The sequence below is a fragment of the Sylvia atricapilla genome, chromosome 5, assembly GCF_009819655.1.
Source record: "Sylvia atricapilla isolate bSylAtr1 chromosome 5, bSylAtr1.pri, whole genome shotgun sequence".
Taxonomy (NCBI): domain Eukaryota; kingdom Metazoa; phylum Chordata; class Aves; order Passeriformes; family Sylviidae; genus Sylvia; species Sylvia atricapilla.
In genome coordinates, this window is record NC_089144.1 from 66,375,818 (window position 1) to 66,398,459 (window position 22,642).

Here is a 22,642-nt window from a genome sequence, read left to right on the forward strand (position 1 = left end):
TTGCTGCTTTCTAAAACTGCCCAAAAGGAGAATGTAGCCAGGTGAGGATCGTCCTCTTCTTACAGGCAATAAGTGACAATAATGAGATGAAATTGCTTCAAGTTATACCACAGGAGATTTTTTGAATATTAGGAAAAATGACTTAATGACAAAGTGGTCAGGCATTGGAATAGGCAGTTCAGGCAAATGGTAAAATCACAATCCCTAGAAGTGTTCAAAAAACATCAATGTGAATATGGACATAATTTAATGGTGAATATGTTGATGCTGCATTACCAGTATGACTCAATAACCTTAGAGGTTTTTTCAGCCTTAGAATTCTATAATTTTCTGATGTAATACATGCAAGTAGTAAGTTATATCAGAGAAATACTTTAGTACAAGATACTCACATATGATCACTGCAAAGGAATTTTCTTGCTAATCATGACACTGTGGATATCTCTCACCGTCTTTTGCTTTGCTTAGATTTGATTTTGATTGAACATTTTTGAGCAGTTTTAGTTGAAGGTGTTGAATGGAACCTTTTTACTTTTTTTCAAAATTCCACAGAGTCTTCTTAAGCCAAAATACTTTCCCAAATTTGGCCCACATGTGAACTGAACGTTTCTGTCCTGAACCTCTTATTTCTCATCAAGCACATAATACTGTGTTACTGAATAAAATCCATCTGTTCCTCACATGTGAATCAGCTGGGGCTACTGTTTGGCACAAAATAGTTGCCAGAATGCTGTCATTTGACTGTGGAGGAAGTGGGAATAGGAAAATTATTTCATCTTGCATACATTTCTAAAGTACATTTAACTGTATATTAATTGTCTTTGAATTAAATCCTCATTTTCTTGACTGTCTTCCCAGACTAGAGATTGGCAAGCAGCCCTATGAGAACAAAGAAACACATGCTCATCTTTTGGTGTGGTTTGAAAATTAGTAGGACCTGTAGCTCATAGAATTCAGCATTTGTCCAAGCTTACCGTGCACTTAAGCATGTCCTGGAAAGCGCCAAGTTTGCACAAAACAGCGCTGCATTTGAAAACAGCATCTCCGCTTTACAATGTTAGCGAGGAAAACGCATAATCACGGATGATTATGTGGGTGCTTTATTGACGAGAGCTCTGGGAGCCGGGGTACAAACCCAAATCCAACTCCGACGAGGGTCCAAGAAGACCCCAATATTATACCCCTCTGTTACACAACTCTATGTTAAACATTAACCTCCACTGTTCTATTGTATACACCCAAGCATGAGTTTTGGTGAATATTTTCCCTTGTGATTCTCATGATTCTAGTTTGAGATAATAATCATGTTCAGTTACCAACAATCGTTATCTGTCTCATGATGATTAGGTACAGTTTCACCCAACCTAGTAAAGAATAACTTTATTTCCAAGTACAAATCGTCCCAACCTTTTCCTTCTCCCCCCACATCGATTACCAGGCAAAGTTATACTTGATTTGGTTGGAACAATGGAAGCAACATCCTGGTTGCAGTGAAGCTGAGACTCTATTCCCAGCTTCTGCGATAACAGAAATTATTAACCCTATCCTAACAACACCAAGGTTAAAGGAAGACGCGGCTTTCTGGTGAGTTGTGACCCAAAGTGCTCTGTTTCCTTGTGGTGCAGATGGGAAGCCGGTGTCGCTGTCCCCGCTGGAGTCGCAGCCCCACAGCCCGCGGTACACGGCGTCGAGCCAGCGGGAGCGCGAGAGCCTGGAGGTGCGCGTGCGGGAGGTGGAGGAGGAGAACCGCGTGCTGCGCAAACAGCTCAGCCTGGTGCAGAGCCGGGGCCCCGCGCACCACCGCGGAAACCACTCCAAAACGTACTCCATGGAGGAGGGCACGGGCGACAGCGAGAGCCTGCGGGCTGGCATCGTGGCGGGGAACAGCTCCGAGTGCGGCCAGCAGCCAGCGGTGGAAAAGTGTGAGGTAAATACAGCAAAGGAACCTGCCAGAAACAAAGCTTTGGTAGATGCGGTCCTTTAAGGGCGTGGCGGATCCCTGTCTCCTTCCTCTGAAACCTTTTCCTCCAAAACCAGCCTCTTAAAGGTCTGCTGCATGCAACTTTTCAGATAATTTTTACTGTTCTTTTAAAAAAAAACCCTTTAACGTGTTTAATCATCAGAATATTTTCTGAGTTAATATTTCATCACAGCTTTTTGCCTTTTTCATTCATGTGTCCCCAAACTTGATATGAAAATCAAAGCCTTGTTTTTAGCTGACTCATTGCATCTCTGCTGATAGAGACCACTGGCAAACTGACCCTGTGTGTTTTAAATAATAATGACTCCAGAGTGCTTAGAAAAGCCTTTTTTCTTTTTCTGTGCCTATATTGAAACAGTTCAGAGTTTACCATTAATTAAATCGTGGCTCATGGATTAATTAAATTGTGGCCTGTGCTTTTCACTCACTTTCAGGAATGTATCTGGCTGTTACTGTAGGAGCAGGTGCTTTGTTAGAGCCGTGCACAAGTGTTGTGCTTGGCTGCAGGGAACAGGTGATCTGCTTCTAAGACAGTTTGGCACAGTTGGTTTGGTCTGGTTTTCCCCATTTTGTGTCAGTACTTCTGTGGGTGTCATCCAGATACTTAGTTGTCAGATGTCTTAATGACAACAAGTCCAAATATGGATAGATCCAAAACAGAAAGTCTCGCCTAAAAGCCTTGTGCCAATCCCAGCTGATAAAGTTATCAAAAATAACTTCCTCCATTTATTTCTACAAAGGGGGTAATGCCATATCACCTTTTATCTTACTTGCTGCCACTTGGAAGATAAAAGTTGAAAGAAAACTAGTGTGAGAGGAAAAAGAAATACTAATTATATCTTCAGATAAGTTCTATCCAATGGGAAATGCATTGAAAATGAATTACTGCTTTCCTGTTGGATATCTTTATCCATCAGTGTAGAAAAATGGAAGCAACATTATTGTAAGGAGAGGGAAAAGGAGGTTTTTGTTTTCCATTTTCCCTCCTCCAGATAATGAGGGTCTTATTTTCCTCACTGTGAGATTTTTGGCATTTCTTCTAATCAGGCCATCAATCAGCAAACCTCACTTTTCCCTTATTACTATATCAATGAGTGATGAGCTGTATGTCAGTTCTTGGTTGTTCAATGTACCAACCAATCTAGGACACAAAAATAATAGCTTAAAGTAGGGATAGTTTAAGTGGCCTTAGAGTTTATAATGTGTTTTGCCCATGAGTTTATTTGCTCAGTGGGGTTTAACACTCTGCTGGAGGCAATGCTTACGTAAAATACGAAATCTCGCATTATTTGCCATCTCCCTATCTCGCCACACACTATTTAGATCTCCAAATAACTTCTTACTCTCCTCTTAAGGAACTCACTCAATAACTCAGTTACAGCAATGGAAGTTAAAATTAAACTTCTGTTACTACCAGATTTGCCGAGGGTCTCATCATTTATCTGGTTAGTGTAGATTCTCCTCCTGTATTTGTGTGACGGACATCTTGATGCCTTTGGTTCTCTGGGTTTTTTTCTGTGTTTCAGATGTGTAAACAAAATTTTTTTAGCTTCTGACCCTGGAATATACCAGCAAGAGTGGACAAATTGGATTGTGAGAAATAAGGGTTCTTAAGAAGAAGACATTTGCTCTGAGGGAGACTAAGAATGCTAGGAATAGGTTGTTCATTTCATTGAGTCTGTTCTGGTGACAAAATTTCACAATCTAATTTGGGATGGTCTTTAATGGTGATTAAAACGTTTGAAAATGCAGTTAAAATGAATGAAGATTAAATCTCCGATAAAGCACAGTCTGTGTGGTATTAATTGTGATCTATATCAAATAGCTGTGAGTTTGTTGCGTTGCTGCCACAGCTTCCTACTCTGTTGAATCACAGGAGAGCTCTTCTGATACTGTAAAATGGACCAGCATTATACTGCAAGAAAAAATCAGAAACCCAGACGAGGGTGTCTGGGTTCTTTTTGGAGTGAGCAAATACCTGTCATGCCTTCCCAGTAGTAGACAATCTGAACACAAACCTTAGAAATATAAGTAAGCATAGTCCTTACACAGATGCCAGCACTAACAATAGGCTTCAGAAGGACAGCACAATGCCAATGATAGCTAAAAAATTGTAAGCGTCTTCCCTGAAGTGTTATCCCAGTTTCTTTCCTAGCTTGTGCCTCCCTAAACTGAGCATTAACTTGAATTAAGAGTGAATTTACAAATATTTTTGAAAGAGATTGTATATCAGGATAATTAATAATTAGCAGTACAGCATTTAGTAGCTTAGCAAGATACTTAACATTTGAAGCATTTTTAGAGGCATATTTATATTGTACCTGTTCTCAACAGTGTTGTTCAATAGGTTTGAGTGTGTAGTGCTCCACAGCTATCAAGAACAGATCCAAACCAACATCAGCAGTGTAACACATGTGAAGCAGAGGTTATCTGCCACTGGAAAACAAAACAAAACAAAAACAAAACCAAAAAACAACAACAAAAAAAACCCAAACCAACAAACACAAAAACACCTGGAAACAAGCACAAATATTTTGTTATGTACTTGTAATATCTCTCAATCACATTCAACAATTATTTATGAAGGACTGAATACCTACAATGGAAAGCCTATTGGAAAATTACCAAGGTATGAAATGTCTTGCCAAAGACTATTTTAAACTGTAAGGACAAATACAGGTTTTTAAAACTCATTACTTCATCATTCCTAAAAGTAGCCCAAGGAGGAAAAATTATTATATATTCTCTAATAGGCACTGTATATTCCTCATCGGTATGGATCTAGGGCCCAGTTCTTTTTGTGGTTTTGGATATTTTCTTCACATTAATATTATCCCAAAACATGAAATACTGCATTTAAGAACAGTTTTTTCCTGGTCTGTAGTGGCTGAGGGAGGAGTTTCTGTACTATGTTAGCATGCACCTTGGTATGACTTAAACTCCCTTTCCTAAAGAAGCTTAGCTTCCTTTAGTGCCTTGAAGCACCTAGACCTGAGTGCTTCCTAAACTATTTGCAATTAAAAATGGTTCAGCTGGTGTCCCTGATCCTCAGCCTGTAGGGAGACCGCTGTGATGGACTTCCACAGTGTTTTGATTACCTATTCATATCTCTGTGTATAAAGAGAGGAGGAATTCACTTACTCTGGAAGGCAGGTGTGTTGTCATTGCATTTGTTGCTGCAATGAGTTACATTATCCAAAAGCACCTCCAGTGAATGACCTGAGTCCAGACTCTTGCACCAAGTGGTGAACATGCCCATCACTCACTTTAAAGAGAGCACTGTAGGAGGACGGGCACTTTGAATGCTCAGCTTTGGTCTTGCAGCAACTTCTGAGTATCCAGCCTAGAGTGTGACTAGTAATATCTAAAATTACCCTGGAATGCCAGCAGTAAAGGGACAAGTATAGCATGAAGAGGCTTGGCATGAGAAGTTTGGTGGGACATGTTGAGCCAAACAGGCAGGCTGACGCTTGTGGTGGAAGTTGGAGCATTTTTTGGTCATGTGGCTCTAGCCCTTGGTGTTAGCTGCAGTCATTGAGTCTGGAGGTTGTGTGAATGACAGTGGCCAGTTCTGGTGGGATGGGGGGGTACACTTTTCCAGCCATCTGCAGATGGAGAAAAAGGAGTTTGGGAGAGGTGAAAATTTTCAAAATCTGAGAGGTGATGCTTACAGTAGTATGCTGAGGAGGGTGCTTTCAAGTGCTTATTCCAGTCATATCTTGCCAGAATCTGGGTTTAGATTCTGCTCTCAATCCAAACATGTGCTTGGAACAAGCATGGAGAACAGTGGAAATAATGTTTTTCCCCTTGGGATGCAAACATCTGCAGATAATTCAGGTTAATGACTTCACTTTGGCTTATCTGTTTTTTAACTGACTTTGTTTAACAGTTAAACAATGAGAGAGAGGAAAGAGAACCAGGGAAAGAAAGGAATAGACTGAATCTTGCAGTGTGCTGCTGGAAAACACTTGGAAAGAAAAAGTCTCTTTCTGTTTTCTTTGAGAATTATTGCTGTTCTGTTTAACTGATTGCAGGCAGGAATAGAAGAGATATGTAATATCAAGTGCCACAGAGAGGCTGAGCAGAAGGTACATGGATGCCTGTGTCTCTGAGCTGGACTAGAACATTCAGAAGAGTAGCAAGTGCTGCTCTCACTGTGTCCTGGCTGAAGTAGCATCCAAGGCTGTGGCAGAAAGGATTGTAAAAGAATGGAGATCGTGCTGCAGGCAATCTCACCCCTGACAAGGTGCAGCTGTGTAAGACAGGTGAACATCATCAAAGGAAAAGGAGCAGGGAATGCTGATTTGCATTGACCAATCACAGAAGTGTAAAAGGGCACACAGGTGGTATGCATAAGGCAAAAGAGTATAAAAGGTTGTACTGGGGAATAATAAAGTGATGGTGTAACCATTCTCGATGTCAGTTGTGTGTCCTCTGCCACAAGGCAACAGCAACTACTGGAAGATGGTGAGGAATGCATGCTTTCAATTCTGAAACAAACAGATTTGGTAAGAGGAGAATAGATGTGGGCAAGCACTTGACAGAATAAACTCTGATTTGGAGGGCAGTTGTGAGGTAGAGACAGTGGCTTTGAGGAGAGCTTTTCTGGGAAGTGTAGGTAGTGTAAAACAATGTTGAAGGTATACAACAGTACTGTTCTGTGAAAAGCCCTAAAATGAAAGTCTCTGGCCTAGTACCTTCAGGTGAAATGTTTAAAGCAAGGGTGAAACTGTTCTCAGCAAATTTGATTTTAATTGGCATTGAGGGGAAGGATCTTGGGTCTTCCAAAAGCCTGAGAAGGACCAGGTGGCGATCAGAGGGGAGGCCAGTATGTTTAAGATCAGGGATCAGTGCACCTAGGGCAACCCATGCTGATGAGTACAGTACAGACTCCTGCTGCAATAAAAGTCATTACTAAGCAGCCTCTGGTCTTCCCTCTTATTACAAGAGAGAAGCACAATCAATTTTTGCCAAATGTTGAGCATTCTTGGCTCCCATTGACTTTAACATAAATTTGACATGCTAATACCTCACAGAGCTGTTGCCAGAAGGTGCTGCAATACCTTTTTTTCTCATACCTCTCTGGACAGACAGTTTTCTTATCAATTCAAATCCTCTTAAAACATCAGATCTTAAATATGCCTCAGCTTGTGAAGCACAGTCGGGCTGGAGGCAGCTGTGATGTTCATGTGGACATTCTACAGTGGCACAGCCACTTGGCAGTTGTATGATTCAAATTGTGCCTCGTACCAGGTGATCTTAATGGATAGGGCTGTGGGCTCCTCAGATGTGCCCAACACATGGCACTTCTTGTGTAAATGTGCTTCTGTTACAAGCCAGGCTTTGGGAATCTGTGGCTGTGTGTGGAGGCAGAATTCCTCATTTGTTCTCAGCATAGTGGGCATTCTGTGGAAAATGAGAGCTGTGTGTGTTAGAAACCAGCTAACCAAGCTTAAAATGGAAGCCAAATGAGGCTTCCCTGCAGTTTCACAGCTGTGTCCCCAATGGCATCTTTGTGCTGGCAGCATGGTGAACTCTGCTTTATTTCTGTGGCCACTAAGAAGCAGAAGATCACAGAACCTGGAGTCAAAATTCGCTAGGATTAACTTTTTTTGTCCCTAGGGAGCAGAAATGGCTAATTTTTAAAAGCAGTGCAGAATAACGTAATAGTATTTTTCAGATTAGTACTTACTGGCTGAATAATGACTCATAGCACCTTTTCAATTTTCCCTTTCCTTCTGAAGAGTCAAGGAAACCTCTGCTTCATGTTAAAAGGGAGGTGAAAAGGCACAGAATAAGTGATAGTTTAGCGTCATGAGGTGAAGAGAATGAGTTTGTGGGGGTCGTGTTTAACTTTACATTAACCCTGCCAAAACAGCCCATACTGGTAGTCACAGGCAGGGAGGTGGCCACTTGCCTTCACAGGCTGTGTCCCATCACATCACTGGGATGCATCCAGCCCTGGCAACCGAAAATAGTTGCAGTCACGTTCCTTTATGAGAGATTGCTCACCCTCTCTATAGGGGTTTTGCATAAGACAGAAATAATATAAAATTTCAGAGATCATATCTACTTCTAATTATCAGACGTAATTTTAAACTTTATTACAGAAGATTAAAAATCTGTATGTTTGCACACTCAGGATTTTGTGTGCTGCTTACTTGGGGAGGATCTGTGTATGTACATGCACACATGTGTCTTAGCTAATAAATGCAGTTCTGTTCAAACATCTGATGTAAGATAGGGATAGTAATGACTTTGGAGTGATGATGGTGCTATAACTCAATTAAGATTTTTTAGCAAACTGCCTCAAGTGAGTTGCAAACAGCTGCAAAACACCCACTCAAATCCATAACTATTGCAGCACTAAACAACAGCAGTGTCATATGAATGCTCTCCTTCAGGAGTGATGAACACAGGACCTTTAATTTTTGTTCTTTTTGTTCCTTTTCTCCCACAGACTATCCACGTTGCCATTGTCTGTGCAGGGTACAATGCCAGTCGGGATGTTGTCACACTCGTCAAGTCTGTCTTATTTCACAGGTAAAAGTAGCTTTCTTTTCCCATGTATTGTATATGTGATTATGACTAAGTCATCTTTTCTAGGTTTACTCTCTTACTTCAAAAGAAGGTCAGATTCCCTTCCCTAGTTTCTTTTTAAGGAATGAAACATTTAATTTATGACCATTTCAAATAGATTTCTACAGTGAATATGAGGGATCAGAGATACACCTGCTATTCCTGTTGCATTGTGGGAATAGGGACAGTATCTATATTCACTCTAAAACATCTGCACACTCCTGAATGCTGTAAAATAATGAGAATGGAATAACAGTGTTGTATTCATTTAGTGTGTTTCTGGTAGGTTTATAGTACAGGTGTAGATGATAAATTCACTGTGGTCACCTGACTATCCCAGCTTCCAATTTTGACATTCATTTTTGAAGTAAACCGGCTGTTACAGTCAGTAGATACACTGTTTCATTAAACTCAAATGGTTTATTCTGGTTTTGAAATGGCTGCTTACAGCTCCTCAGAAGTTTTTGCAACGTGGTGTTAGCACAGTGTCTTGGTTTGAAAGACAGGTGTCTGCTAGGGAGGGGCAGGGCCTCCCTTGGAATGGAGAATTCCCCCCTCTCTCCAAATTATGATAATTTAGAAAATTAAGGGCCTCTCAGGCAGAGGTGTGGGGGTAGGAATAACAGTTCTTTACTAGTACATCCTAGTAACAAGGCAAACAACGAGAACGGCAGCATTAATAATAAACAGAACCAGGAGCACAGTAACAGCTTCCTCGAGCGTGTTGGGTGCAGTTCCAGTCACAGCCAGCAGGGGCGCTGCTGGCTCCTGGTGGGCAGGTGCAATGATTCCTCCACGGCTGCAGGGGGCGCTGTGGCAGGGACTCAGGCAGGATGCAATAATGGCAGCTCAGCCCAGATGGAGGAGATGGAAAAGATTACCAGGAACTCCAGAGCTGACGCTGAAAAGACGGGAAGTCTGGGCAGGCGTGGGGTGCAGGCTACAGAGCAAGGAAAAGACTCAGAGCAGTGCTGAAGAACAGCGGGGGGGTGGAAGGACAGTAGTCCTGCTCCCAGTACAGGGACAGGCTCCTCTTCAGTGAGACGTGGGAGAAGAAAATCCCAGTTCAGTTCTTGCTTCAAGGAGCAGAGGCTCACCTCACATCAGAAGAAAAAAACAGGACCAAGCTGGGCTTCTGCAGCATGGAAATGAGTTCTTTTCCTAAGCAGCAGCTATACTGTCAGGGTTGTAGAAGACTACGATCAAGTGAATAACAGTTTCCCCTCCTGGCTGTCTCAAGCACCCAGCCATTAGTGCTTTTTGGCAGCACAATGGGGAAAATTCCACCATTGTAAAGAATAAGTAAAGAAAAGGAAAGGAAAAAAAAACACCTCAACCCCCAACATGCAGCTCCCAAAGTTGAGAGACATGAATGTACAATAAAAACAAAATAACCAATTCCATTAATAGACAGCAGCTCCAAAAAAAAGAATTCACATTTAACTATGCATGGGCATTTGTGTATATCAATTGTCCAGTTTAGAAATATCTCTTGGAGATGTTTTCCAATAATGTTGCAGAAGGTGGATTAAAGTGATGAAAGTGGTCAGACTGTTTGACTCAAGCAGGACAAATAAACTAGTAAAATAATCTTACACTACAAACCATTTACTAAGGAGATAGTTTCAATATGCTGCTTTATTTGAAAGGCAGTTTTGTGCAAGGGTGAATGACTCTAGTTCATGTCATGTGGTAATATATTCTTGCATCTAACATGAGTGGGGCATTCTATTCCCACACTTTGCTCCTTAGGTTTGCCTCCAGTCTCTTAATGGAAGCATTAGTAGTTGCTTCCTGACAATGGTTTTAGTACATAATTTTATCATTTTTGTGAGCTTCTTAAAATGATGAAAAAATGTCCAGTATGAAAAAATACTGCATAGGTACTCTTTAATCAAAATATGAGAGCAGCTTCCATTATTAGCGCACAGTCTTTGCAGGTCTTTTGAGAAGTAGCATGTTCATGTTAGATGAGTAAGACCAGAACAGTGCTAAAGTAAATATAACAAAAGCAGAAATCCACTAAAAATTATCATTCTCTGTGCATGGATTTTTGTGCCATGTCATTCTCCGTGCATAATTTTTCTGAATGTTAAAATTCTGTTAACTGTTAAAACTATGCCGATTTCCAATCAGAAGTTTGAAGTAATTGGTGTAAACTGGCTTTATATTGCAAGGATGTGGGGAGATTTTGTCTATTTTAATTGTTGTTTCTAAGGGTTTTAATAGAAAATCACATTTTTGTAGTAACACAGGTTATCCTAGTGGTTAGCTTCTCCCTGTTTCTCTGTCCTAGTACTTACATCCATTTTGAGAAGACTTGAATATCTCTGTATCCAAATGTTGTGCAAATAATAGGAATCTCACAGCTCAAATGTTTAAACAACCACTCTGTGTTCCTTAAAGGAAATGTCCCTCTTTTATTTAAGGCTCTCCTCTGAGCAATTAGCAAATTTATAAACAATACTGCCATGTAATTAAATTATTAAATAATAATAAATTAAAATATTAAACCAAGAAAAGGTAACTAATATTGGTATTTCTAAGTCTGATTTATTCTGCCTCTGTCAAGAACATGTTGTTTGGCCTGCACTATTGCTTGTCTCTAAGGGCTTGTTGAGCTCAGCAGAGGTGGTCAAGATAAAGTCCAGTATAGCTAATGAAACTTGAGCACATTCAAGATAACCTATTTCCCTTGTTTGCTCAGAACATACTTAAAGACAAATCTAAGTCCATTCCTGCCTAGAACTAGCTTTTCTCACTAGGCATTAAATTGTTTGCTAGAAAGAGAAGATACTCTCAGAAAAGAGACAGAGCTTCTTACAGACATTTCTTTTTTATCTTCTAGAAAACACTTATCAGAATAAGCAAAAAGAAACAACAAACTAAACTGAATATTGATTTAGAACTAAGTATCCTTGCATTGGTTGCCATGTGCAAACAGTGTTATCTTGGAGACCAGTATGCACTTCAGAAATGGTGATGACTGGAAAGGTTTCTTTTAGTTGCTAGGATCTATTTAATTACAGGAATGAAGGATGGAGACACATCAGGATAGTGCATTAGGAGGATTGAGTTAGGAGAGTCAGGAGTGGTTGGTTCAGATAGTCAGTGCTTCATGATGTCAGCATCAAGTTTACCTCTGACTTGAGGGTTCTCAGTGAAAACAGGCATGGAGATATCTCTTCTTCTAACCCTAAATATGCACCAGGGAGTCGTCCTAGCTGGCGTTGTCCAACAAGCCAAGCAAAACAGATATTTCAAAGGTCTGTATGCTTCCAGTGGAGAAGTTTGCTATCCTCTCAGGTTTGGTTCTCTTTGCTCACCTGAGATTCAGGTGGTGGTTTGAGAGAGTCTTTTGCCCTCTGAAGGCCCTGAGGCAGATGCGAGAATGAATCAAGAGTCTTCAAGGTCTTGTTTTCCTTTATTTCTCATGTTGTTTATTAATTCTTGTCTCTCAGTTCTCTCTGTGCCTGGCTGAGGTGTTCTGCTGCTCGGATACAGGATGACTCCCCCCTGATGGGAGGTTGCTACCTTCTTACACAGAAAATTACTGTATATTATTTACAGTTATGTGCCAATACCTATCACCTGTACTGACAGGGTCACCTTTACTCTGACCCAATCTCATTGAACTACTTTGTGCCACTGTCACAGCAGGAGATGGAGGCCAGGGGAGAAGAACAACAACGCAAGGCACTGCCCTAAACCCTTCATCTTGTCCACCCATGCACCTCCATAGTAAGAACCCTTAAACTACAAAATTTTCCACTTGGTGGTACCCTGCACTACTGTCTGTCACACCCTTGTGACTTGTAATTCTTCTCTCAGTGTTAGAAGCTTTTTTCCCCACAGACTGAAGTCAAAGGCTATGTCTCCCTGGGCTCTGTGCCAGGCAACCCCCCTGGACAGACCCAAGACCCCCCTGGCCAGGATTCAAACCCTCTTGTACAGATCTTAAACCCTCTTAATCGGGTCCCAGTCCGCTCTGCCATGGTCTGTGACCTTCCAGGGCATCTAAAGGAATGCCCTGGACTCAAACACTATCTTCTAATCTTTAAGTCATGCTACTGGTCCTTCATTTGTAGAATCACCACATTTAATCTCAAATATAGTTTTGCAAGAACAGAAAAAATATGCTGCCAAACTTATTGTCACAGAGATTTTGTTTTTCCTTCAACACACCCTGAATCCAATCTACTGATTAAACAGCTGACCCCTTGAAGCAACCAGGCTTAATGTCCTCACCTGTCCTCCTGTACCTCAGTTGATGTTTGTTTTAAGACACTGATATCAGTGAATCTATCTGGAATTTGTGAGGAGGTCATGTCCTTCTTTTGGCATTTCTGTACAGGTTAGTAATTAAGGTATGTTTTAACATGCATTTTGATACAAAACTATATACCTAAATTTTCTGCTTCCATAGGAAATCACTACTTCTCCAATAGAAAAGCTCTGAGAAAAGGAGGCCATGTCAGTCTAATCCCAGGGAGCATTAACATATTTGTTGTACCTTTAACTTCAGCTAGAGTGCTAGATAGAGACACAAAACAGCAGGAGTGCTGGGTCATTAAGGATAAAAGCTGCAGGATTTTTATAGATGGAGTGTGCTGTCTCTTCTTTCTTGCATCCATGTACAGCAAGTCCTGCATATTGAACTTTTCAGCTCTCCACCAAGATTCAAGTCATACCATATATATTATGAGACTTAGGGAAGCTGCTTGTTCTGACCACTTGAGAAACCATATCTATCTTCAGGTTCCAGAGAGTGGAAAAAGGAGAGGAAAGGGGTAGTGTGATTGATTCCACATAAGAACACCATGGTTCAGAGATGCATTTCATTCCCAGTTATAAAGAAGCTTGATTCCAGTATTGTGTTTCAGAAACGTATGCTCCAGCCACAAAATCCAGCAGCTTTTAACACCCAGTTTGACATAACTGACAGTCTGTTCTCAGGAGGAGACTCAGCAGAGCTGATATAATGCAGGGTTTGCAGTCTGATAAATATGCATTGGCAGCACTGCACAGAGGGAGGCACGTAGAATGAATACTCAGTCCTACTCTGCAACTTTGCTGCTTTCCATTCTTGCACATCCAGTTTCCAATTATGGCAGATTTTATAAAGCCATTGCAGGGCTAAAAAAAATTATGAGTTTAACACAAGCCAATCTAGTATCACTGTGTGCTAAGAGCAGCCTAACTTTAGTTTTTCCAAACCAAAAGGCTAAACATTAAAAATAAATTATATTTGGTCAAATAGGCAGAATGAAGTGCAAATACTTTTGGGAACAGTGATTATAGTAGTATGCTAAAAAGCACCTGCGTTTCTTTTTCAAAATTGAGGCAGTTTCCTGTGGCTGATGATGTTCCTTGAATCTTTTGCAACTATTGGTCCAAGTTACACTGGTGATTTCCAAAGTTTTACTCCATTTCTAAAAATTATAAACCTTAGAGTGCCACAGAAACAGCTCACAATTACAGTTTCATATTGAAAAGATATTTTCTCTCTCTGTTCAGATAAGTCTTAACTTGAGTAAGCGCTAAAATGGTTTTTAATGTGCTCTTATCTTTTCTGGAGACATGGTTAACATGATGTTTCGTTTGGAAGGAAAGAAAAAAACAAACACACACAGTTATAGCCTGTTTCTGGCAGTTAGGTCAGCCTAACAATCTATAAAAAATTAACTTCTCTTTTGTGCCAGCTAATACTGAGTTGTTTGTTGTGCTCCTTTTCCCCCTCCCAGTATGTCAGTCTTTCTTCTCCACAGGAGTCACTGCGTTTCCTTCTTTAGCTGTACTCTCCATCTATGCTACAGCAATAGTGGCATGGGAATGTGGGGGCTTTGTAAGGAGTGTAAATGAAACCAAACAACCAGACAAATGCTTTTAAATAGGAAGTTGCCTCTTTGCTTTAAGAAGGCTGCTTGTAACCTGAAAGTTAAGTGTATGTCTGAGCATTTTTAGGAACAGGATATTAAGCTGTGTTACAGAATGCTGTATGAATAATGAACTCTTTTTTAATTTTTTTTTTTCCTCCTTAGAACAAGTAGAATAAGGCAAACGAAATGAAAATCTAAATTAAATTAAAAGGGTGACATGGAATTTCCAAGTAAGAGTCACAAGTCAACACTAGCTGGTAATTAAAGCTTATATAATCTAATGGCTATATTCCATTGAGACCACTTCACCTTAATGGAGTTAATTTGAGAATTCAAAACCTCTGTCAGTGTTTTTAACTTTTCCTGTCAGTCTATTTTGTGGAAGATTGTTCTGGCAAAAACCATAAAGCATGACGTGACTTCTCTGATCCATACAAACGCATCAATAATGCACACTTCTTTTTGTTTCTGCTAGCAGTCCTAACAATAGAGCAATGTTTAAAAAAAATCTGCCCATGAAATCTCTTAATACTTCCCAAAGAAATTCTCTAAGTTAACACAAAACAAGGAGATCCATGAGCGATGCAGCAAGTGTGTATTTAGGATCTCTCCGATAGTTTGGGGAGCATTTTCATCAATACTGGGTGTAAAGTGGTATAAAAAAATCTTGAAGATTTTCACATTAAGTTTTTTCACATATGAGAGAGGGATTGTCATATAGGCATTAGGAGAAAAAGTTTCCCAAACTGCCTTTTATAATTCCTGATTGAAGTTCTTTTAATTATTTGTTACAGATATAAAAGGTACTGCCTTGTTGTGCTTCCCTTAATAGAGTATAAGTTTTGGAAATAAACCCCCTGGTCTACTGACCTTTTTTATAATATTAGAAAATAAAATTCCTCTGTTGCAGAGAGAGAACAGTGAAACCAAGCAGCCAAGGAGCTGCCTTTTGAATTACTAACAGTTGAGCTATGGAATAGTGCAGAAGGGAAGAGTGAGACTTGGTTCACTACTCCCTTTTTCATTTGTAGATTTCAGTATTTAACTCTGTGGCAGTGTGTAGTGGTTTGAAAGCAAAACAAGTCAGAAATACAATTTAATAGGAAGAAAGGAAAGAAGAGTAAAATAAATGCAATAATACGAAATACCACTGACAGAGTCAGAATACAACCTGAGCAGGGTGATGGAAGCAGTCCAGATGAGGTGGTCTTCCTGAAGCAGTGATCTCATAGAAAAGGTCTGGTAGCTCTGATACTCTGGGAATCCAGTGGGTGAGGGCTGCCTGTACTGTCCCAAATCCCAGCTTATACCCAGGTGAGAATGCTTGGCTCCTCCCCCTGGGCGGAGCATCTCACAATGGGATGATGAGTCATTCAGTGGGTCCTTGATGGCCCATTAAAGAGAGATAACCCCCAGGAGGGAGTTATCTGTGAGTCATGGCAAGGCATTGATGGGCCATTAACAGAAGGCACCCAGAGGGAGGGGGGGCTGGGAAAACACTGCCCCACCTGGATTCAACAGTTCCTGAAGATGGTGATAGAATACTTTGTGCACATCTTACACTACAACCCAGGACACAGTGGCTATTTGAAAAAAAAGGGCCACAGATGCTTGAGCAGGCAGATCATAAATCTGGTGAAGAATAAGAAGTTTTGAAATGCAAGAATAAGACATCATGATAAGAAAAAATGTCTTATCATGAGAAAAATGGGTACCTTGGAGGGGACTTCTAAATTCATAGCCATTTAAATAATTGACTGCTTTTCATTTTGCTAACTTTATAGGACCTCAGCAATTTGGAAAATGAGGGCATTCATTCAAACTCCTATATTGAGGTCTAAGAGCCTGTATTTAAGCATCCATGCTTAAAAATCTTGGCTAGAATTTCCCTTTGCTCACTTTTGAGGAAAGTAATTTAGAAAAATAAATGTGTGCTCTTTACATATGGTTTACTTTGTCAGATAGTGTTCTGATCTTAAGATAAGTGGAACTAAGTTAATATATGAAGATTTTCAGTTTTCTGAATAGGGTACTTAGAACCTTAAGTTTCCACTTGATGGGAAATAATCATATTTTGTAACTACATTTTACCACATTAGGGCATTAATGCATCAGCATTTTCCATGTAGCAGAAACTGTGAGAAGTTGTAGTTGGTAGAAATTCAAATGTTCAAAATCATTGAAATAAATAAGATTAAGTATTTCTGGTTCTTGTGAGAAATTCTGTGCCTGTTTCAATACCTACTTCTGCAGTAAGGAATCTGGAAGATCTGGGGTTCAGGGTTCTGAAACCTGGGATTCTAGAAACATTTATTCCCAAACAGATTGATTTATAGGAATATTGGGGATTTTCCAAAACCTCTTAATTCTGTGGGAGAAGTTTATCACAGTTGCCATATATTGACCCATGCTATTCCATGGTTGCATGTTCTGTCCCCATTACACTGTCCCCATAGTGATTTTTAACAGTACAAGATACAACCAGCCTTTATGTGTGGGTTTTTTTTTTTTTTAGTTCTCTTGATGTGCCCAGTGGAAAATGAGCAAAATGTCCAAGTTTAATGAAATTCAGCTTTCAGTGTAATCCTTCACAATATCCTGATTGTCATCCCCAATTGTTAGAGCCAGTGATTCAGGCATGTTATCAGATAACCATGGCATCCCTTTCATATATCTCTGGAGAAAGATTTCTCAGCTTGCAGAATCTCTTCTGTATCTTTTTTTAAGGAATGTTAGTTGATTTTCAAGCTTCTAAACTTGTTTCTTAAACACTTTGAAGCAATATCTTTTAGGCTTTGCATATTGCAGACAGCAGAAGAGGTGAAAGATGTCATCTGTGTGTATGCTAGTACTGATACCTTCAGAAGGTCTTGCAGCTTTGAGGCTGTGCACTGTTGGCTTCCAGTACCATGCTAAACCTCCCAATTCACAGAACTGAAATCTCATCTGGAGTAAAATTTTCTGTGGCTCATGTACATTTAGTTTTAAATGTCATCAGGCCACTATACTGTTTTGGGGATATATTTTTGTAAGTGATAATCTTCTGCCTTGCCTCTGACACACACTTTCCTTCCAGCTGAATCTTTACCATGAGGCTAACAACTTAAAAGAGATTTCTGTGTGGGAGTACAGTTATCCTTTTCTCTTTCTCTCAGTAAGAGATGAACTGAAGTAAATGTCACCCACTTGTTCCCATTTAAGTTTCATATACTCTGGGTCACTCAGATAAGTATAAACTGCTACTGAACATCTGAGTATCTTTGTGTCAGATTTTTTTCTTTTCAACTAGCATGTTTCATCTTGAAATATTTTATATCAATTCCGTTTAACTAAATGATCATTTGAAAGAAGATGGAGCTTTCTTTTTTTTTTAACTAATTTTTTACTCTTGTTATTCTACTTTAGAATATAAGATAAATAACCGCAGAATTAAAAAAAAAAAAAAGGAAGGAAATTACTGAAGAACATCAGTCCTATCAGAATCCAGACTCAGCCCCTGCTTGGCAGAGGGATTTCTGTGGGATGTGTATGTTGATATTGAACATCTATTTGTCTGGAGATACTGCTTTGCCTGTACCCAAAACCACTGGTGGTGTACTTTGTTTCTCTTGGCCTTGTCTCTACTAATGAAATGTATTTCCTGATCACTGCTATTTCCTGATTTTTTTCTTGGCAAGGTGCCTGGTTACTGCAGAATCTGCATGAGCCAGGGTGTCCTCTTCTACTCTCCTGCTGGGCTGGTGAAGGAGATGTAATTGCTGTGATCCCTTTAGCTTGGTAATGGGACACACTCAGCTGCTGGCAGCTTACGCCTTTCCCTCTCCCCTCCTCCCTGCAGAGCAAGCTGGAGGTTGAAAGACCTTTGTCCTTTGAAAAGCCTGTTGTGGCTTAGTGTTACGGATATTGTTTAAGGCAGATCCAGCTGTGGGTTTCTTCTGCCATCACGATTATCTTGTATATAAGGCTTCTACTCAGCCCTTTTCTGCTTTTCCTGTAAGCAGATAATGTGGTCCACAGTGTCCTTGAAGCCAGTACAGCAGCTTCATTGGCAGCCCCAGTTGCTGGGTTGGATCTTAGGTGCAGTATTTCTGACACTGCAAAATCCAGTCATACATTGCTTATCACAACAATCTCCTCTTTCTGCTGAGAAGGCTGTTAAAATACTATGAACCATTATTATATGTATTTTTAGGTTTTCCTGTGGACTTTGTTCAGTGGGAAGCAGTATTACTCATTGAAGCTAGAAGAGAAACATTAAAGAGGAAGGCACACATTTTTCATTAATCTAGAAAATGGAGGAAAAAAAATAGCCTTAATTTTTTGGGTTAAGCCCAAAAATGTAATGGAAATATATTGGCCTGAACTAACATAGTTTTCCTCAGTTCTCATTCACACTGAAGAATGTAGTAGCATCATTCATCTTACGCTTTCATCAACATCTGAAACGAAATACTTCTCTTGTTAGATGAAAAATACCAATTAACAAGTACACTTACTTAGCTTAACAAATTCCATAGAAATGAGAATCCACTATTCCGCTGTAGTGATCAAAGATAGATTGATCCTGTGCTAAAGTCTAAACAAACCGTTTGTCTTCTTAGTGGTTTTTTCAAAGTCTGTCCTTTTCTGCTGACAGGGAAAGTTGCTAAGCTAGGGGTAAACATGAAGGACTGCAGTTTGTGACTAACTTCCACTGGTAGGTTTCCTACTGCAGAAGATTTGCTTACTGTCTTCCAGAAAGGGAGGGAGGTTGAGGGAATCAAACAAGGCATTTATAATGTCTAAGTTCACATTAGTATAGAAAAATCCATATACTTTGTCAGAGTTTGCCATTCTTCCTGATACTGGCTTCACCTCTCATGTTTTGAAGCTTTTCAGTTAGCCCAAGTCCTGTAACTACAGAGGTGAACCCAGATCTGGTGTTTTCAAGTAAAATGTTTCCTTTCTTCCTGCCTTTCTTTAACCATTCCTCCTCTTAGGAAAAAGGATGTAATGAGATTTGCAATCTCCATTCTATTCGCTGTGCCAGTGAATAGCTAGAAGGCACTCACCTGAAACATCTCATTTTGGCTTTCTATGGGACAGCTGTTGATGCCCCAAGTTTGCTTTGTAAAAAAGTTCTACGTAAACTCAAGGGTCCCAGAATTTCACCTCATTCAAGTTGTTATTTTTTAACCTTTCTTGCACCCTTATTTCTCCACAGACACTGTTCTTAACACAAAGATAAATTACCAGGTTCACCTGGAAACTGAAACAATCACTTCCAGAGCTCAGTCCCCAAAGGGATATTAACTTGGCCTTTTTTGAAAAAGCTGATGCAAGGGACAAGACTCCTAGCTGTTATAAATCATCGCATTCCACTGAAGTCAAAGGATCTGTATGTTCATATCCACCCAGAAACTGATTGAGTGTTTTGTTGTGGTCACGTGTATTCAAATTGTGTCTCAGCATTTTGGCCACAGAGCAGGGTGCCACCAGACATGCTGCAGACTCAAACCTCAACGTCTTAGACACAGAAAAAGCTTTGTAAATTCTGATGTTGTCCTTTAAGAACAGCAATTAGAAACCTTTGAACTAACACGTTTCTCTCCCTTCTCATATCAGGCGAAACCCACTCCACTTTCACCTCATCGCAGATGCAATTGCCAAACAGATCCTGGCAACTCTGTTCCAGACGTGGATGGTCCCTGCTGTGCGCATAGACTTCTATGATGCAGATGAGCTCAAGGTAAAGACAGACAGACACAGGTGTCAGTCTTACACTTTTGATTTGATGTCATCCCTTTGTTCCTCATCTCCCTTGACTGGTGAATCGCAGGGGAACTACTGCCTAAAAATATTCTCCCTGATGACAACTAATTCTAACTGACATGATTGTAACCCTGATTGCACTTAACAAGAAGATGCTAAATGGCTAAAATCAGTGCAGTTTCTCTGGAATGAGAGCAGCTAATGAAATTAAATGTCTTGGTTAGCAGCTTAGAATTTTACTTGCTAGCAAGAGAATTCTGGCTGTCCATCTCATCACATTATACTTTTCTAAGGATATGTCTTCCTAGTAGCATAGGTGCAATCTTAAGTATCTTGCTCAATAAGCCTGTCTGTTACTGGAAGCACTCAACTGCCCTGTATTCCTCAAGCACAGATGTGTGAAACCCTAAGGACACGCACTATGATGAGGTAGCATTAGTACAATGGCTGCCTTTTTTATCTGAATGCCCTTCCAAAACGAATGAATATGAAGAGAGTTCAATCAGCAGGGGGAGAAATGGCTTACTCGAAGTAATTGTCTTTTCATAGTTAAAAACTTTAAGTCAGATCATGGAGGCACTGCATTGATTTGGAGCTGTATGTTCTTTACTGGTGAAGGTAGAATGAAGTATTCAGATTTTAGCATTTGAGGTGGTTGGTAATAATTTGAATTACTTGAATAACAGATTTACCAGACTGTTCTGAACAGCACGCTGAAACAAGGAAAAAAAACAAATTTTAGCAAATTGCTGTACTTACTAAGGGAGAAATTGAAAGCACACCACGTTGTGAAATATTGAATACAGAAACCTTTAGAATGGGATGGAAAAGGGAAAAAGTGATTGATGAGGAAAAATACTTTGTTTCTGTTTTTATTTTTCACTGGTTCTTCTACATGAAGCCATAAGCTGATATTAACCTAATAAGCCAGAGATTTTCCTTCTGTTCTTTATAGCTTCATAGCAAGGAGGAGGTTTGTTCTTATAAATCTTGTACGTGTCTATGTTACATGTGCTTTTCTGCAAATTGTAGGGTTTTTAATTAGCCTCTCGGCAGGGGAAGGCAGACTTCTTAGTGTTTTCCTTCTGGTCATTTGAGTATGGTCCAATCTAGTTGAGTAAATAATAGCTAAGAGAGCTTACTTCAGTAATCCCCAAATTTCTGATTTATAGGCAGAGCACTGAGTAGATAGGAGGCTACAGAGCAAAATTGTTTCGTTCCTCCCTCTTCACTCAGCCTTAATTTTTTTATATGACTGATGACCTAAATCAACACTAGACTATCTTGCATGTAACCCATAGGCTTTTAAGTTGAGGACTACTTTCTAGCTGGATGCAGGTATTGATGCATAAATAGGTCTTTCCAGGTTTCCCCCTCTTGTTCAGAGCTCATCATTCTCCATTCCAAGCAATTTCCCTCATACCAGTCACCAAAAAACCCCACAGTATGTATATAGTACGGAGCATAGGAGAATGTGACAGACACTGCCAAAGGAAAGCAAATAAATATAAACAGTTTTAAAACGCCAGGAATGGTGCTGGCTCATATCCAGATCATTCTGCAGGTTTTATCAAAGATGACAGAGGAGCTGTTTACAGACAGCTGTAGGAGCTCATCTCATTTGTTTCTTATGTAGCCCCTAGAGAGGATTTAATGATTGGTTTGGGTTCATGTATTTCACCTGCACTCTTGGGAGCTATATTATGCTGCCTGGTATTAAGAAAACATAGAGCTAATGCTGGATGTTTAGTAGAAAGCCTGTCTTTCTCTGAAATGATCTGTGGATTCACTGTTACAGTATATGCTATGTTTCAGTTTAAATGACCCTCCATAGTTCTTTTTTAAACCTGTAATCAATACCAATTGCTGACTTTTAAAAGGATCTGGACTGAGTAATAGCACGAGAACTTTCTGCTTAGCTTTCATTCACCAGTGCTCAGTTGTTTTGGAACACATTTTAGCTGCTACAGAAAACATTTCATTTCATGTTTGGGGTTGTTTTTTTTTTCGTTGGATATGTATGAGCTTCCAGCTTCTTCCTTCTAATGTAGCAGGAGCTGGCATGTTAGATTAAGCCCTTAAGTCCTGGGAAAAGTCCTGCTTCTGCTGCTGTTTCTGCTCAAACAGTGGAAGGGAGCACATAATATTAGATCCTCCATAAATAGTATGTATACTTTTTTGTTTTCAAGTAGCTATTTAAAATTCAGTCAACAGTTTCCAGTAGTGTATTAATTTTTTAAAAGGCAGAATTTGGAAACTAAAGTATTTGGTATTTGGCAATGTTTCTTAACGTAACCTGCAGCTCTTAAAGTGTATGCTGTTTAGCTTAGAGTTAGAGGGAGCAATGTTCTGGAGAAAAGTGTAGAAAATTAATCTTGGCTGTGGCTGATGTTTTCTCTCAGGTTTTGGAGGAAAACTGGACACTTGATTGCAAGAAAGAAGGCAAGGTATC

The 22,642-nt window shown here is 39.9% G+C and overlaps 1 protein-coding gene across 1 annotated transcript in view; it reads left to right on the forward strand.

Annotated features, from left to right (window-relative positions):
- Positions 1–22,642, forward strand: part of LARGE1 (LARGE xylosyl- and glucuronyltransferase 1) — a 277,165-nt gene that overhangs the window by 125,353 nt on the left and 129,170 nt on the right. The window contains exons 3-5 of the mRNA XM_066319909.1: positions 1,626–1,927; positions 8,442–8,524; positions 20,044–20,167. Of these exons, the coding sequence (XP_066176006.1) occupies positions 1,626–1,927; positions 8,442–8,524; positions 20,044–20,167 (509 nt within the window). The remainder of the gene's footprint in view (positions 1–1,625; positions 1,928–8,441; positions 8,525–20,043; positions 20,168–22,642) is intronic.